Source organism: Daphnia carinata, chromosome 2 (assembly GCF_022539665.2).
Source record: "Daphnia carinata strain CSIRO-1 chromosome 2, CSIRO_AGI_Dcar_HiC_V3, whole genome shotgun sequence".
Classification (NCBI taxonomy): domain Eukaryota; kingdom Metazoa; phylum Arthropoda; class Branchiopoda; order Diplostraca; family Daphniidae; genus Daphnia; species Daphnia carinata.
The window spans coordinates 2,023,350-2,040,883 of NC_081332.1; the positions used below are offsets into that span (position 1 = coordinate 2,023,350).

Genomic DNA, 17,534 nt, shown 5'->3' on the forward strand with positions numbered 1-17,534 from the left:
TACGTGAACAGGCAAGTTCATTAAACGTAGAAGATGGCCACATTCACCTGCGACGCGGGGCATATGTGACCAAGTCACGTGACACTAAGGTGAAACGAAATAATGATAATAATAATAAAAAAAAAAAAAAAAAACTAGAGCCAATGGCGAAATTAATCGCCAACTAAAGGTGGATACGCAGAAAGGCAGTCCGTGTTACACTCGGCGGCGTATGCAAATTCAGGGCGTGGACGCTCATCAAATCCGGGACCGGATGTAACACCAACACGAAAAGGGGTCTAACGGGACAAAATCATAGCACCGTACGAGCTTTATAGACATTCATTTTTTTTTTAGTATGTAAACAAATGACCGTATTCACCTGTGACCTTAAAATACATGCAAATGAAATAATTCACGAATCTGTTTCATGTAGCACACCCAACCCAATCTTCTCCCCGCATCCAGCGCAGCCACCGATCGTATAATAATAACAAGCTATTTTATTTTCGCAGGAAGAAATATGCAAATAAGTGACTCTTAACAATCGATGCGTTATATAACTTTAATCCAAATTGCCCGCTAGTGGCGTATCTCCCAAGTGATTTTTACCCCCCCCCCCCCCTAGACACACACCCACACACACACATCGACTGAGAAATAAAAAAAACAAACAATATAATCTAATTGATTGCCGCCTTCCAGATATTGTTGCACGCGCGTCTGCGCCGAAAATCGGGAAACACGAGACGCTGCGTAACCAGGGGTTACGCGTTACGGTTGGGTTTGTTTAAAACCCAACCGACAGGAAATATTAGACGACCTAAAAAAAAAAAAAGATAGAAAACAGTCCCATCTAAATGCAAGTGACGTCTAGTTGCACTTTCTTTCTTCCTTTAACATCATTTCACGCCGTAGGAAAAAAAAAAAAAAAGGTGGGGAAGGATGGGAAGTGCGTCAACGTGTCGAGAGACGCACCTATCTAAAAATAAAGAAAATTGAACTTGTAAAAAAGAAATACCTTCATTCGTTATACACACACGCGTATTGATTAAATATGAATGTGTAACGAGCAAACACGTGTATAGTGTCTATATACAGTATCATTTACACGTACGCAGTCCTAATTATCACCGATGAGATAGTGCCGTATGTAAGTATATCAACGAGTCCTCGGGAGTCCCATGATATATAGGCCCGCGTCCTGTTTAGATACGGTCAAATTGAATACGAGTTTGAATTACACGCGGGAGCTCGTCGAGCCTGTCACTGATGTAATCATGGCACGTCTGTCACGACCGATCAAATCTCTTCATTCATTTGTTTTTGTTTTTTCCTTTCCTCCCCTCCCCACTTTATAATTCATCAAGAGGGCGCATCAGTTTCCCTTACGTCATTCATGCGTATCTCACAGTTTTTAACGTAATGAATACTCTGACGTCATTAGTCTATTTACGTCACCCGTTATCCATTGATTGGAAAATTTTTAAAATGTTGGATTATAATCATATAAGTCAATTAATAATAATGCACGCAAAAAGATGAGCTCACTCTCGCAATCAATAAGAATAAAGATTAAAACGGTCAAAAGAGACGATGTAACATCACCGCGCAACAAGACAAGAGACCGACCCATATTTACTCTCTTCTTATAACCCCAAAAAGCAAAAGGTCGTATGTTGTATATATCGTGTGGGTATAGAACCAGCTGCTTTTCAAACACCCTCCTCCTTATCTCCTCCTAAAAGAAAAAGAGAAGATGGAAAACTCGTATTGTACACACGAGCTTATATTACACGTATAGAGTCACAACCTCCCTCCCCCCCCCCCCCCCCTGGCCGACCGAAGTATACAGACGACAAAGTGAGAATGGAACGCTTGTGTTTTGGCTCTCCCGTGTGCGGGTGATCTTCTTTTGCTCGTCTTGATATTTATCCATCTATTTTCTTATTTTCTTATTATTTTTTTTTTGTGGTGTTGTATTTATATATATATATATAACAAAGGGCAGTAGACCTGAATGTCAAGAGCCATTCCCGTATACACGTATCGATCTGCACACACATTTTGTTGACGGCTTTCCCGCTGCTTGTTTCATCGCTACTCATCGTTGCAATCTGATCATTTTGCTTTGAAGAAAAAAAAAAACGACTACGTAGATAACGTATATAACATCACGTGTGACTGAATTTGTGTTGTTTCTGTTACTCACGAGCTGCTCGTCGAGCTTGTTAGCAAGACGAACTCGCGTTAGACACAGCATTTCTGTTGCATAATCGCTAGCGCGTTAACGCCACTGAGCCGCGTAATGAGCTGCTGAACGTCTCGCAATGACATTAGTCAACAGAGCACAGATGGAGAGCCAAAAAGCCATTGAAAACCTTTGTATGTTTATACACGTAAATTGTACAGAACCATAACGCCCGATAGCGAATAATAATAATATTAAAAAAATAAAATAATTCAACAAGCAAGACAGACAAGATGACTCGGTTTTTGTTTGGTTCGTCAGTTTCCCTCATCGTTATCGAGTGTGTAGACACACCCTGAGGGGTTAGTGCTTCGTGATTGTTTTTGCAACGATCCTCGACATCACCGCTGCCTTCCTGTGCGCTCTGCATCCGCAAGAGGGGAAGGAAGCGAAGCTCGTAACAATCAATGAATTCTGAAACAATCCTTAAGATCGACAACAACCATATACATCTATCCAACCCCCCCCCCCCCCCCTGTTTCCCACCTATTAAGAGATGTCGGGCTGTTATACACTGCGCAAAGAGCGACTCGTCTTTCCATTCTTCTTTCGTGTTTATACCTAACGAGGCAGTCAGATCATTTGGATACGTGAGGATGGAAAGTGAATTTCATTTGATCGCTAGCAACGCCGCAATGCACGTAAGAACAATTGGCATGTGTTATATAAATATATAAATATTTAAACTGCCGACCGTGTTGACAACCGTCATCGTGGCTACACATCTATCGAGCATGGAAAAGTCAAAGGTAAAATAAGAAAGAAAAAGGGACCGAATCCATATTTGCATATACAGGAACCATAACGAGGATGATGTTATTAAAGGCGCATGCTTCAAGCTAAATGTCAACAAGGATGGAACACATTCCTCAAAGTGTGTGCGTACGGTGAACGCTATTAAATGCGTGTCCTCTTGGTCACGATCGCTTCATTAACATCGGGTTTTTCTTCCGCCATAGTTCCGTCCACATTCCGAGATATTGTGTGCCTAAAATGCGTGAACTATTTAACCTCCGTTATTTAATCGTCAATTAAACTCGGAAGTCGCTTGCGAAAAAGACTGGCGGACCAAAAGAAATGACATTTTAGGGGCATCGCACGTAATTCGTTTTTCTTTCTAAATTTGCATAATGAAATGCACGAATTAGTCGTATACAGTCTCGATTCACTCGTACAAGTTTTCTTGTGATCTCATCTAGACCAAATTCGGCAAAAAAAAAAAAATACACGAGTTCATAAATCCCGGCCAGATATATGCAAATTAATTTTCACCAGAATTCATTTTTCCAGTGTGTATCGTCCGTGCCAGATTTGAGGATTTTTCTTGGAAATGATTTTAATACGCCCAAAGCTTTAAACATTTTTTTAAAATCAAAGAACATTCAATTTCGTTTTTCATCCACATGCCATACATTTTTGCTTCTCTTGTATAATCAAGCGAACAGTCAAACCTCCAGAAATGTACCGAAAATAGAAAATGGCCTATCGATATGAATCACTTTGGGCATGACGATGGAGCCATAAATACAACAAGGGCACATCACGCATCCGTCAAATTCTATTGAACGCGCTATACTGCTAGTTCTGTGCCTCTCTCAGATATCCGAGGGCTTTCACCCGCTGTCCGTCCGACCGCATCCAATTGGGTTGACGGCAATCGACAACTCGAAGAGTAGAAGGAGCGCATAGAGGAATGCCCAACTTAAAAAAAAAATAGAAATATATATACTATCGATAAAGAGAGAGAGAGAGGGAGAGAGAGACCAGAAGTAATTAGGCAACATGCTTACAAATGAATTTTAATTGGTGATGGCTCCATATGTGCGCGCCTGAGTAAGCGCACATATCCATATACGTATACAAGCGTTCTATATATAGATATTAAAGTAATTATATAGCGGTTGTTTCCATAGAATGATTCGTCCGTGGGACACGAAGGCTTTTCAGATCATTTAATTCTAGTTCTTTTCGAAACGTATATATATTCATCATTCGGCATTTGGAGTGAAAGAGGAAGGAGGAAGGAACAGTATAGCAGGAGGAATGTCCCCTTTATGTAACGTTACACATAGAAGACAAATTGAGACGACAACGATAATGAAGGGTTACGAATTTGCATGTTACATCAGAAAACAAACACTCGGCGTGCAGATAGTCGAGAGTCTTCACAATTGAAGAGCTGAACACCTTTGTCATCAGCTCTTGGATAATGACGGACAAGTTGTTGCAAAGGCGAAAGTCAGAAGCTTATGATTCGCGATTCGGCCAAAAATAATGGCGTTACGAAGAATGGGAATCAAAATTGATTGAGCCCATTTTGCGATTTCTGTCAAAACGGCAGGGAACATTAGATGCTGCGCAATGAAGATATCGTTTTCTGGAACTGCGCTCAAGAGTTGGGATAGAGTTTCTCGTTAACGTCCGCTCGTGCATGTAGACTGCCTGAGTCAACAATTAACGTCAACAATGGGAATTACGTAATCACGAACTGAACTGCAACAAACACATTAGATGTCCTGATCCTATCAACCGCCTGCATGTGTCCTTGTTCATAGTTGCATAACAATTTTCCTTGTTTGTCAGCAGAGTAATATAGAGAACTCCCCTCGTTGACATGGGGCACATCTCGTGTTACACCATATTGATTCCACCTTCGTATAGATAAGAATTTTATATTTCATCTTTCGTTTTTTATGTGTTTTCTCTTCTCGGTTTTTGACGTTGTTACTGTTTGTATCCGCTTCAATTTTGGGCCTCTCTTCTTGGCTGTCATCCTTGTATACATACGTGGTCATGGTGTACGTACACAGATCAATGATTGGAATAACACAGAACCTCGTGTGCATATACGTACGCGTATAGAGACGAATAGATCTCTGAAAAATCAACGAGTGATGTCCTAAAAAAAAATTCGAAATCTTTTATGTCGAACGTTTACATGTTGGTTGTCGGCTTCTGTGCTAACGTAGTGTACTTAAGATGGGCCTGTATATATTCAGAGTGAAAATCTATGTACTCCTTCACCTCTTCATTGTCGTTTATCGTGAGTGCGTATAGGACAGGGAAGCGGATCACTGTGCACATTGGCTATTCGCATTGGCACAGACCACATCAAAACCATGGCAATTTATACGTTTAAGGCTTTTATCTTTTAAAGGCAATTCCCAAACGTTCGACATTAGAAGATTCCAAAAAAAAAAAAAAAGCAAATACCTTTAAAATGAATTACGTTTATCTAAACGTATAGAATTTCATTTGTCCCTTACGTCTGTTTGAAATCGTACCGTCCAATACGATAAACCAAAGAAAAATCATACATGCAAATCTAAATGCGAATAGAAGTATTTCCTCCTGGTTCACCGCATATCGAATACATTTCAAATCGCCAGAACGTAAAATCAAAGGGGAAACTAGCGGAAGATCAACAAAACGAAACAAACAACAACAGTCGCTTTTATTTAGCTGAGGTGTATAGACTAAACCAATATCCAGTTAGAAAAAAAAAAAAAAAAAAAAACAAAACAAAAGGGGAGAGAAAACAAACAACAAAATGGATAAAATAAACTGAACACAGACTTTGTCTCGATCTTCCCAAGCACCCCTAAGAAGCAGTCGCTCGAGAGCGAAAAAGCAAACAGCAAATGCGAGAAGAAGTACAAAAAAAAAAAGGAAGAAAAGGATAGGAAAAAAAAGGAAGAAATCGACATCCGGAGCACGGTCGGTATGGGCATCTCCCGACGACAACAAAAGACGAACAAGAGTTGAATTACAGTGGAGAGAAAACGAAAAAGAAAGAAAGAAAGGCAAGTGATGCAGAAATACACAACAGAAGAGTGGAATCAAGGAATAGAGAGAAAGAAAGAGGGGGGATGGACGGGAATCACGCGTGATGAAGCGATGGAACAACGAGAAATCAAAGAAAAAAAAAAGGACAGGAGCTTTCGCAAGTGCTTCTCAGAATGGGCATGACCCCTCTCCCTCTTTAGCCCGTCGATTCTCTTATTCTTAGAAGCTACAGGGGGTCTAAGTTTAATACAATAAAATAATAAGATATAGAAAAGAAGAAGAAGAAGAAGAAGAATCATCGAATCGGGAGTGGTCCCCCCCCCCCCTCTTTCTTTATGTTACCTATAAGACAGGCTTCTACTCTGCCTCGGGAGCTTTAGAGATTGATATGTTCTATATATCTTTTCTTATTATATTTTCTATATGACTTTGCCTTAGTCTTTTTTCTTTGAGTTGCCTTCCTTCGCTCGCGGCGTATGCAATCGCCGAGTGGTTCACCATTTGCGGTGCCGGCGATGGGGAAGGATAACTTGGTCAACTTGACAGCGTTGCCAGTGCATGCAAAATCATGATTTTATGATGGCAAGCGGGGTCGTGCTAAAACTTTCGCCCGAAAGTAATCAACGCCAAGTCACTCGCCATACGACCGCAAAACTTGACGTTGGTTCATCATCTGACCAAAGTTGTTTTTATTTAGTTAGAAATGCGCATCCCGCGAATGGCATCTGGCCTAAATACGTTCATGTACGCTTTATAAATATAAGCATTTCTTTTTTTTTTCTCTTTTATCTTGGGCATATTTATCGGGAAACGTCTGTTATTGATGGAAAATACCGAAATTGGCCCCTCCTCGTATAAGTTAACCTACTTAGTAGCTGCGGAATGAATAAAAAGGATCGTCGCTCAGCAGATGGCACAAGTTCGACATTAATGGCGCACTGCCATGCACGATTCAAAATCGATGATGAATAGACCAAACTTTTGTAAACTGAAAAAATGATTTTCCGCATTGCTTTTGAAATTCTTATTTTTCTGAAATCGCGATCGTAATAAGGAAGGAGCTCGCCACCTATGCAAAACCTGTATGCGATCTGTAATTGATCCATCGGTCAAACCGGATCAAGCAAATCTGATATGGCCACTTCAAATTTAACTTTGAACTTTCCTTTAAAATCAGAAACAAAAAAGCCAACAAAACTGTAGACTTGATAAAAACTCAAATGTTCTGCTTACACATTGACCATGTTTCCCCCCTTTTTCTTTGCTAGGCACTTGATTTTATTACAGAAATGCCGCACACGCGTGAGTCAACCCGCGAGCGAACGTCAGCAGTATCCCCCTTTCTAAACAATTGGCCGTGTTTGTTGCGTAATGCCACGCACAGCCTTCCGTGTATGACATGGAACTTTTCGTGCGTGTGCAGTTGCATAATCTTTGATGACGTTCAAATCAAAAAGTATATACATTTAAATATCACATTTGGCATAAAAAATCACATCTATACACAATCAGCTGACGAGATGATGTTAGCGACCCCATCCCTTTTAGTTTGTACAACTTCAATGATCCGTACTTGAGACCCATAGTTCTGTAACAATACGCCTTTTTATATACCATATACATCGTTTGGTCAATCTTTTTGATCATCCGTACTGTGTTGGTCAATATAACGATTGACCGAGGCTATACAACTTCCGTATATCAGAAAGAAGCACCGCTGAAGAAAAGGACTTCTTTTCTATGGCATTATGTATCCTTTTGATGTGCTTGAAGAGGTCACGTACATGCCACGTCTGAATACACAGAATGTAGTAATAACACAGGATTCAGTGTGCATATGATGGCACACAAATGAAATGCAGTAGACAAAGCAGAAGACCAGCAACAGGCCTTTTTCTCTTGTGATCGTCCCCGTATGGGGCACAATCATTTAGTTTTTGATGTGCGTCTTGATATGAAGTAATCGCAGTTCAGTGGAAATTCAAATGTCGTGCAGACTATGAAATGATTTTCTTTTTTTCAATCTGAGATGTATAATTCCATCAAGATTTTTCAATTCTTTTCATTTCATTCGGCCAGTGAGAAATTTCAAAAAATCCAAAAAAAATATCAAAGAAAATATTTGAATTGTGAATGGAAATTCAGCGAAGGGAAGGACGTTGATGAATAAGGAGGCCTCATTTTCAATCATAAACGGTGACACACACAAAAAAAAAAGTTCCATCATGTTGTGAATAGGATTGCACGCCTTGCATTTTGATTATCTTATCTGTCTGTTTTCCGTCCGGCAGGACATCACGCGTGTTTCTCTGATGTCACTGTCCTCGTACGTGTATACACACAGCCAAATAAGCCACCCGCTGTTGAAGGCGATGATGACGGATGGCCTTGTTACATTGTAGGGGGGGGGAGAAAATAAGATCCATATCTTTCTCTTAAAAAAAAAAAAAAACACCAACAGAAGAAACACCAAAGCGGATCAACGCATCATTTTTGATTGGTTTTAAATGAATTTTTTTTTCTCCTACAAACTTTGTTCTCCATACTTGACATTTGTGTTGCTAAAAAAAACATCACCTGCCCGTGTGATATTACAAGACCCAGTTATTCCGATCGATAACTGGAACGCATATATACGCACAAAGACAAGTAGAGGTTCTGATCCTTAAACTGACTATATCATCGCCTTCGTGTTAAAGCTAATACGATCATCTATACACGAATAACAAAGCAGAATCATTTTGCGTTGCTCGAACAACAACGACGCACTTACTTCCGGCACGTGCGGATTTAATTTGCATCGCCGTCGATGCTGTTAGAAGAGTTTCTCTCGATATCCTTCCACTATTTGTGTTTATATACAAAACATCTATGCGTGTTGGTGGCAACGGAAATCGACTTTATTTTCCAAGTAGAAAAGGCAAAAAAAAATAATAAAATAAAATTGATATTGATTGGATAAATAGAGTGTAAGAAGCGTGCGGAGAGAAAATCGACAACGGTGAAAGATAAAGCGTTGCTCTTGTGCCCTAAGTGATTGATGCGAAAAAGGAGTGTGACACCCTCAAAAACGGCCATGAATCTCGGTTAGTGCGACTCTATATAGAGTCGAAGCATTAAATGATTTACAGTATATATATATAATATATATACACACACATAGAGTGTGTGTGTGTATGTGTGTGTGGAGCCAACGTGTACATACACGCATCGATAACTGATAGATTATCGTAGCTCAATCGTTCCCGCAAAACGTTTATACGTTCGACAGGGCAAACTATATTCAATTACGTAATCGACGTTCGCGCGTGTAATACGCGTTTGGGGGTCTGCAGCACTATGTAGAAAAGATTGAAATCCTTTGCTTCTTTGATCGCATCGCTAGATATTGTTTTTGTTTTTTTTTCCTTTTCTTTTTTCCAATGTTCTCCAATGGCTTTGATATGGTTCACTTGTTTCTTATTTCCATTCAATTTTTTTCCCTATTTTAACAAACAATCGTTTTTCTTTAAAACAAAAAAAAAATAAAATAAAATCCGGATATTATTCTTCACGCGAATGTTACGCTTGCGGTGCGTTCCGCTTGCTATTTGATTCGACTCGGTGTTTATTTAACACAAAGACGGTTGGCGCGCAAGCGCCGATTTCCGGAGATCGGCACGCAATAAAACAGGACATATACACGTACATCCCGATGTGATTTCCTTTCCCTCCCCCACTCCCCTCTGAAAATTGTCAGGAATTTTAGAATTAAATAGCGGAAATATTGAAGAGCTTCCCTCGCCCACACTCGTGCACTTCCATTTCGATACGAGGTGTGTGTTTTCCTTTTTCATGTAGGTATTTTTTTCACGCGTGTATCGAACCGAGGGTACGGAAACATGTAGGCCTCTCTAATAGATTCGAATAATCCAATTTTCCTTGCCAGTCTTACCTAGAAGAACGAGCTGAGATAAAAAAAAAAGATATATATACAAGGACAACTGCTGCTGCTCTCAAGTGAGCAAAGAAAACGATTCTAAAAAAATAAAAACGAAGTCAGCCCCATTTCTCAGATCGTTTATGTTTCTTCTGTCACGGTGCCAGCCATAACGTTTTGGAAGCCTGCCGTCTCTATAACTTGAACGATTTAAAGAAGAAAAAAAAAATAATACATACACCGGAGGCATCTGTGACAGTTGTTTTTGCCACTTTCTTTAATCGAAAAACACAGAGAAAATGATTCTTGAGTGTGCCATCGCAGAATCGTTTTCTTTTAAACACACACAACTACCTATAGGCAACGTTGATGCAGCAAGGAACCCTCTCCCAGTGCTGTGAATCGAGCAATGAACAATGGTTGCAATAGGGATAAGCCCAACCGTGAACTTGGGGAATAAAATCGGTTGCTAATCAATTATTGTCTGCGTGTGTATATATAAAAAAAAAAAAATCAGCTACATTCACAGTATATGGTATAACGGCGTTATTTAAGACAGGAAAAAAAAATACATAAAAGAATCTATAAATTGCTACCCTCGGTCTAATCCATCGATCCAATGAGAGTTGCAAGAACGTTCGTTTATTATATTGGCTGTCTGTGTGTCTCGTGTAAGCGCTGATGTTTACGCAAGGCTTATATAGTTCAACACTATAAACATTAGTAATTTTTCTTTTTTTTTGTTCCCTCGTTCGCACTTGGACCAAATAAATGGCTCCCGTGAGTGGATTGCGTCACGATTGTGCTTGCTCCATTCTTTTGTGTTGTTCCTTCAATAGGTTTTACCTTTGCCGTGCTGTCGTTGTTAATCCATATCAATAATTCGCCCTTTCTTTACGTGCGCCAATGTGCGGCTTGAAGAATTGTCGGCGAAGGATTTCGTGAAACACGCAGTTTAAAATTTGCTGCGGTGGAAACGAGGTTGACTTTGAACACGAACGATTATTCACAGGCAACTCTGCGTTATGTTCCTTTCTTCAATTGAATTCGCAAATTGAATTAACTACAACAACCAACAGCTTTTTAAGTGAATTCCAAGTGCTTTTGCGTGATTTCGACAAATATAAAAGGACAAACTGCCTTTGGATTAGATACATGGTCTCCGTTTCGTGCGTGAAAAAAAAGGGGGAGAGCATAAAACGAGAAATCTGTTGGGGTCTATTCAATAGATCTCTGTGAAATTCGGAAGAAAAAGGGAGAGGGATAAAAGGTGATGGCGAATAGCTTTTCTTTTCTTATCGGTGACACGTCTAACTCAACATGATTATGCGCAAAACGGCGGAAGTGGGTGGGTGCACGAACATTTTGCGACGGTACGTGACGGCGTTTGGCAAACACAAAACGCCTGTCCGTCACGTTTGTCAGACACGGTCAACCGATGGGAAATGTCATCCCTGTTCCAACGTCACAGGCATAATAACTGATGCGAGTACGACTAAAGTAGCGAACTCGACGTACGAATATAAGAAAGCATCGAATTTCAGTAAAGATTTCTCTTTTTTTAAAGATTGCTTTAAATAGCTAATGGTTGCAGCTTAATTTTTTTTTTCTTTTGGGCCTTGCCCCGTCCGTATCGATCTTGATCATCGTCATCATTTCATCTATTATGTGCCTCTTCCTTTCCACTTTTTTTTTCTCTTTTGTGTTTGGCTTTTGTTCGTGACATTCGACTGCCGACGGTCTAAAGAAAAATTCTACGATAACGAGCGTACCCGATATTTTTAACAATTAATTTTTCTTCAGAGAAAAATGCATAGATATAAAAAGAAAAAAAAAACGAGATATGTCATTTGCATAAAGCTAATAGATCTTCCCTTCATTTGCAAACAACAGTTTTCCATGCAGAGCAAACATTTTTCAGGCCGTCTTTTTCCTCTTCTTCTGTGTACACACATTTTGAAAGTTGGAATAAAAGAAAACTTCAAAGGCATCGGGTTAGTCTCATAGGCTGCCTCTTGTCGCGCGTTTGTGCAGCACGAGAATGTTGCTTCCTTATCTAGCTATCGATATAAAAAAAAAAAAATTGACAGCGAAATACGTGAACAAAAAAGAAAAAGAAGAAGAAAAAGGCTCGGTCGCAACAGGCTGCGCAGGCACTCGTACAGGCATAGACCGTGTAACGAGGTCGCATACCAACCGAACCGAATAACTCGATGATCATTTAGCTTCCAGACGTTGTATCCATACAATTAGAGAATAAGGACGGGGATTTTTGGCAGCATTCCTACTTGCCAATATATATAGTATAATACGAAACTTGGCTGGCGTATTATTGCTCACGATACGTAAAGACAAATAGGAAAGCTTTGTATCCTTCGTTTTGCTATATCCCTCGAAGAAATGCGACCCCCTAATACTGCTCCCCCCCCCCCTTTTTTTTGTGTGCGTGTGTGTTAACATTCTAAACAGATGGTCAAACGTGGAGACTCTCACCGTGACGTAAACAGCGAACGGCATGACCAACGTAGCGACAAGTAGATCGGCGATAGCCAAACTGATGATGAAGTAATTGGTGGCCGTCTGCAGGGCCCTCTCGCGATACACGCTCAGGATGACGAGCACGTTGCCGAAGACGGTCAACAACGGGAACAAGAAGAGCAAGAGGGCCCAGAAATTTTTGGCTTCCATGTCGTCATCGTATCCGTCGATGGTGCCGTTGGTGTAGTTGGACACATCATCGACGGCCGTCGTCAGGCAGGGCATGCGATTCGGCGCGGCGGACGTGCCGTTCAGGACGCAGCCGGCCGGAAAATGCGTCGTGCTGTTCAGGTAGGACGAAGCGTCGCGCCAGGTGGTCGTCGTGCTGTTCAACAGCTCCGTCACGGAGCCCAGCCAGTTGGATTCGCTCCGATTGTTGGCCGTCTTCCCCCTGCCGAGGTGCGTCCAATCGGAGAGCGTCGTGCCGCTGTTGCCGCCGCTCCCGCCGGGCGCGTTGATGCTATTGACGTCACTGTAGTGCGTGTCGTGAGGTGTTCTCGGGTAGTAGGCGCTACTGGTGCTGGCCCGACCCAACATGGCCGGCCGACCGGCCACGGTAGGTCGAACGAGACGCAGCGCGCTTCGCTTCGTGTTGAACGCGAACGAGCCGGCCGTTGGGTCGCCGTCGGCCGGTGCCGGCTTGGCTGCCGTCACGCCGCGCACAACGTACCCTTGAATTCTGGCCATTTTAGATGAATACCGTTTTGTGCTGGACGCTGTCACTGGAACGACGACCGACGTCACGGTGGCCGTCGTCGTGTCCGCCAACGCGACCGCCGCTGTCGACAGGCTCTCCATGGCTATCATCACTATCCGCGTGTATTCCCGAAAGAACTGAACTTGGGACACTCTGGAATTTTGAATGATTAAAATTAAAATTAAAAAAAAATAAATAAAAAAAGAACTCGGCGAATTTTTAGATCAGCCGCTGGAAGTTTTCCGTGTACATCCCGACCGATTCCATGGCTATGGAATAAAAAAAAAAAATCAAAACGATCGACGTTCGGATTTCACATTTTATTTGATTCTCTTTTCAATTAGTTCGCACACAAAATGCATAATTGCACGCCACTTTTCACGATAATTTCGTCGCCTTTTGATACGCTCTTGAGATGTTCCGCTGTGAGACTTGGGCGGATGTCGGACGCTATTCAGCTACACTCCATCGTCATCGATGTATATTTGCGCACAATCAAAGAACTCGATTACAAGTGAACAACTCTGGCCGGGCGAACGCAGAGCGACGGAAGCGAAGATGCGACTGCACGTCCTACACAATCCGCACTAAAGTTTCTATATCTTGTTGTCGCGCCCTCCCTCTTCCTTCCTTGGCGGATGTTCAATCGGCTTTAGATATAGTGTGTGTATATACGTATCGCATATACCTTTTCGCTGCGCTGCCTGGACTGAGCGGCAGGACAGGCGACACATGCGCACGCACTCAAATGCCGTCTGCATAATACTCTGTCGAATATTCATATACGAAATATATATATACATATCCTAGATACAAGCTACTAGATTTTAAAAAAAATAATAAATAAAATGGACAATGACCAGCATCATCAGTTGAACAGCTTCACTTTGAAATACGAGCCTCTAATCGGAAGAGTATAGACGAACATCTACATGATGGAGACAGGCTTAACTTTTGCGGGAGAAACCATAGAGCTTGCCATAAGACCACACTGGACCCCAACAGGATGTTCTACTCTTGTCGTTTCGGAGAAGATGATGTTTACAAGATATTTCGTTAAGGGGAAATGCCTCGCGATCTTGGATTTAATTGTGATAAATCAACTTTAAAAAAAGCGTAAATCCCATATCCGTTGGCTGGTCTTCGTATATATATACTGTATATAGGCTGTGTTTCAAAGATTTGAAGAGGACATATCTTTTGTTCAACGAGACGTCGAACAATTGTCTAGGTGTTTTTTTTTTGTTTTCTGTTTTTGGTGTGGTGGAATGTTCTGGAAGATGAGGCTACATACTAATCTGGCGAGTATACGAAATGAATTCAGCCATCCGTGTATTTTTCCATTAGTCTAAAAGATCATGGGCTGACGAATCAAAGCGAGCACTTGTCGAGCGTGTGTCTAGATAAAATGGGCGAAGGCGTTGAGTGGCCAGGCAAGTGCGTGCTGTATGGCTATATATGCGTGAAAAGTATATAGAGTTGACACTGCGCGGTGCACTTGCCGCATGTGTCATTATAAAAAAAAAGAAAAAAAAAAAAAAGAAAGGGCGCAATGAAAACTGGAAGAGACACGACAAAGACAATGACGACGCGGAGGGTCGTGTCGTTTGTAATGAAATGTGTGTCGCTTCGCGAACGTTACTCGCGCGGATTACATGTATAGGGCTATATAACCGGCGAGCATCAAGACTTAAGCTTTCACCACCACTAGATATAGCGCCGCCGTAGAACATATATACTCTCGACTGCTTTCTTTTTCGGGTTTAACTACATCATTGGCCGACCTTAAATCGCGTATAACTATGGCCTACCTTATCGTGGTCGGTTTGCGTTAAAACGAAAAAAGAAAAAAGAGATTCTAGGGCAGTTTCTTTTATTTAGATATGCAGTAGGCGCGTGTACACGTATTTCTTACTTCTTTCTTTTTTGTCATTAAACAAAAGAAGAAAACTTTTACTTTGGTATACAGCAGTTTTATTCACGGTGACGTATACGCCGTAACCTCTATAGAATCCCTAGCGTGAGAGGCCATGATATACTTCCCTGGCGACCTTGCTCTTGGTAAGGGCTTTTCTTATTTTTATTTTGCATATCATACCGCCTCTACGTCTTTGCATATACTTCTTGAATAAAACAATGCTCGTGGCATTGCACTCGTTCTCATACAGGAGGTGCATGCAGTAGAGGGGTGGGTCGGCTAGGGCAGCAAAGAGCTCATTATATGAAATAGTATGACAGAGACAAAAGGTACACGTATAGAGTCACGTATATATAAATGTAGTAGAAACAGGAAAGCTTTATTGCAATATATAGCCCATGGCCAGCACATACGAAATTTCAGAGATGTGTATGTAATGAGTCCATCGTTTTCGTTTCAACAACACGAGTTTGCCAGCAAAACGGACTTTATACTTCGAGGAGGGGCATCGAAGGGAAACAATGAGCAATTCGCATTTTTAGAGCCCCTCTATGTCCTGATGAGATGTTATTACATTTAGGTACAACCCTGCGAATTCAGAGAGCAAAAGGGTACGAAAGTGGATGGGTAATATTAAGCTGTTCGAAACCTATTTATTCTGTAAGGTTCACAATCACAATTGAAGATCTAGTTTTAAAGGCTCTGTTTATGTAGTATTTCCTTGGATTTTTAAAGAATTCTTTATCTCTGAAGATACATTCATCGCGTGCCCTTTCGTCTATACTGTGTTATCGTGCTCTTCGCCGCGTCAATGACGACCCGCACTGGTCCCCTCCGTATGAAAAAGCCTATATCTTCTTTAATGGTTGGGTGCAATGCTTATATAGACTTATGGCAGTGTAAATATAAAAGGAAGCGAACGTAGAGGTGTCAATACAACTTACGGCCACTGCACTGATGCTGGCCGATAATAAGCCGGGCGTTTCTTTTACGCCTTTGTGCGTCTCCGTCGTTACGGTTGTCCGTGCGTCAAAGATATGTTGTACTTGTCTGCTGCTTTTTATACGGAAACACACAATGGACGGACACCGAACAATATCAGGCGGTAAAAATAAAAAAGAAGGAGGATAAAGGAAAACACGTTATTTAATGTTATGAGAGTGCACATTGTTGCTTTATCTCATAAGTTACGTTTGTTGGTGCTTACACAAAGACTAATAGTACATCACGGTGTGACGTGAAGTAATTGTAGTAAAACGAAAGAGATGACGTTTTCTTTTTTCTTCCAATCACTGTGGGTTTTTTTTTTCCAATAATAAATCTACGTTTATGAGTCACCTCCAGACTTTGATATAGTGACTTCTTGTGAGCGTGGTAACATTGGGTTTATGTGATAATGCAGTAACAAAGAAAAAGAGATGCTTTAAAGTTTTTTAACGCCAATGTCGAGAATATTTGTGAATATACGTAGTTCTTAGTTTGCTTCTTTATATACTTCCCCTGATGCTGCTACTCCTCCGATACTTCAGCGAATGTGTTAGACATTAAAGAAAAAGACATTAATGAGTTGTGAAACGTCCTACTGCCCAAAATACCAATCTCCAATCATGTGAGAATGATACCTGAAATGTGGCCCTTCATTTTTCCCATTTGTTTCAAAAACTATAAGCCCAATATAAAAACAAACTTGATTTTCGTGATTCGCGTTCCATTTTGAATCGAAATCATGTATTTTAAACTGTATTTAAAATTTTGCCAAAAATGAAAAAGTGGGAAGGCTATAGCCTTCTCATTTTTGTCAAAATCGGTCAAAAACGAAATCTCTTGGAATTGGATGAAACTCACACAGTATAATGAAAATTGAACGCTGATTTTGATTCAGCTATTAGTTTTCTCCTTAACCCAGCCGTTTTGATAATAAAAGAAAAGAGTGAACTTCTTTTGCGCCGTACTGATAGTGATTCAAAAAACGATTGACTTAATAAAAAAATGACAATTTTGAATCGCATTCGTACCGTACTAGTAAGTGTAATTTTTTGGCGCACAAAATAGCGTTATCAAATATGAAAAATCGATTTCCGTGATAAGCATTCAATTTCGAAAAAAACGATTGACTTTTGTCAAAATCGACCAAAAACGAAATCTCTTGGAATTCGATGAAACTCACACAGTATAATGAAAATTGAACGCGGATTTCGATTCAGCTATTAGTTTTCTCTTTAACCTAGCCGTTTTGAAAATTTTGTCAAATGGCGCGCAAGCGTTATCAAAAAAATTTAAAAAACGATTGACTTAATGAAAAAAATCTTATACTGTATATCTTCTCATTTTTGTCAAATCGGCAAAAATGGATATCTTGCGGAATTTCATCAAAATCATTTATTTTGATGCAAAATTCAATGCTGATTTCGAAAAATGCATTTGTTGTGTCGTCAAGCTAACTGTT

General features: G+C 40.7%; 2 protein-coding genes across 3 annotated transcripts in view; one reads left to right on the top strand and one right to left on the bottom strand.

Annotated features, from left to right (window-relative positions):
- The window catches only part of LOC130686096 (dopamine D2-like receptor), a 41,389-nt gene extending 27,652 nt beyond the window's left edge, over nt 1–13,737 (bottom strand). Inside the window, exon 1 of the mRNA XM_059497614.1 lies at nt 12,429–13,737. Coding sequence (XP_059353597.1) covers nt 12,429–13,280 — 852 coding nt within the window. The 5' untranslated portion in view covers nt 13,281–13,737. The remainder of the gene's footprint in view (nt 1–12,428) is intronic.
- The window catches only part of LOC130685983 (brain tumor protein-like), a 104,105-nt gene that overhangs the window by 11,499 nt on the left and 75,072 nt on the right, over nt 1–17,534 (top strand). The gene's annotated exons all lie outside the window — the stretch shown is intronic.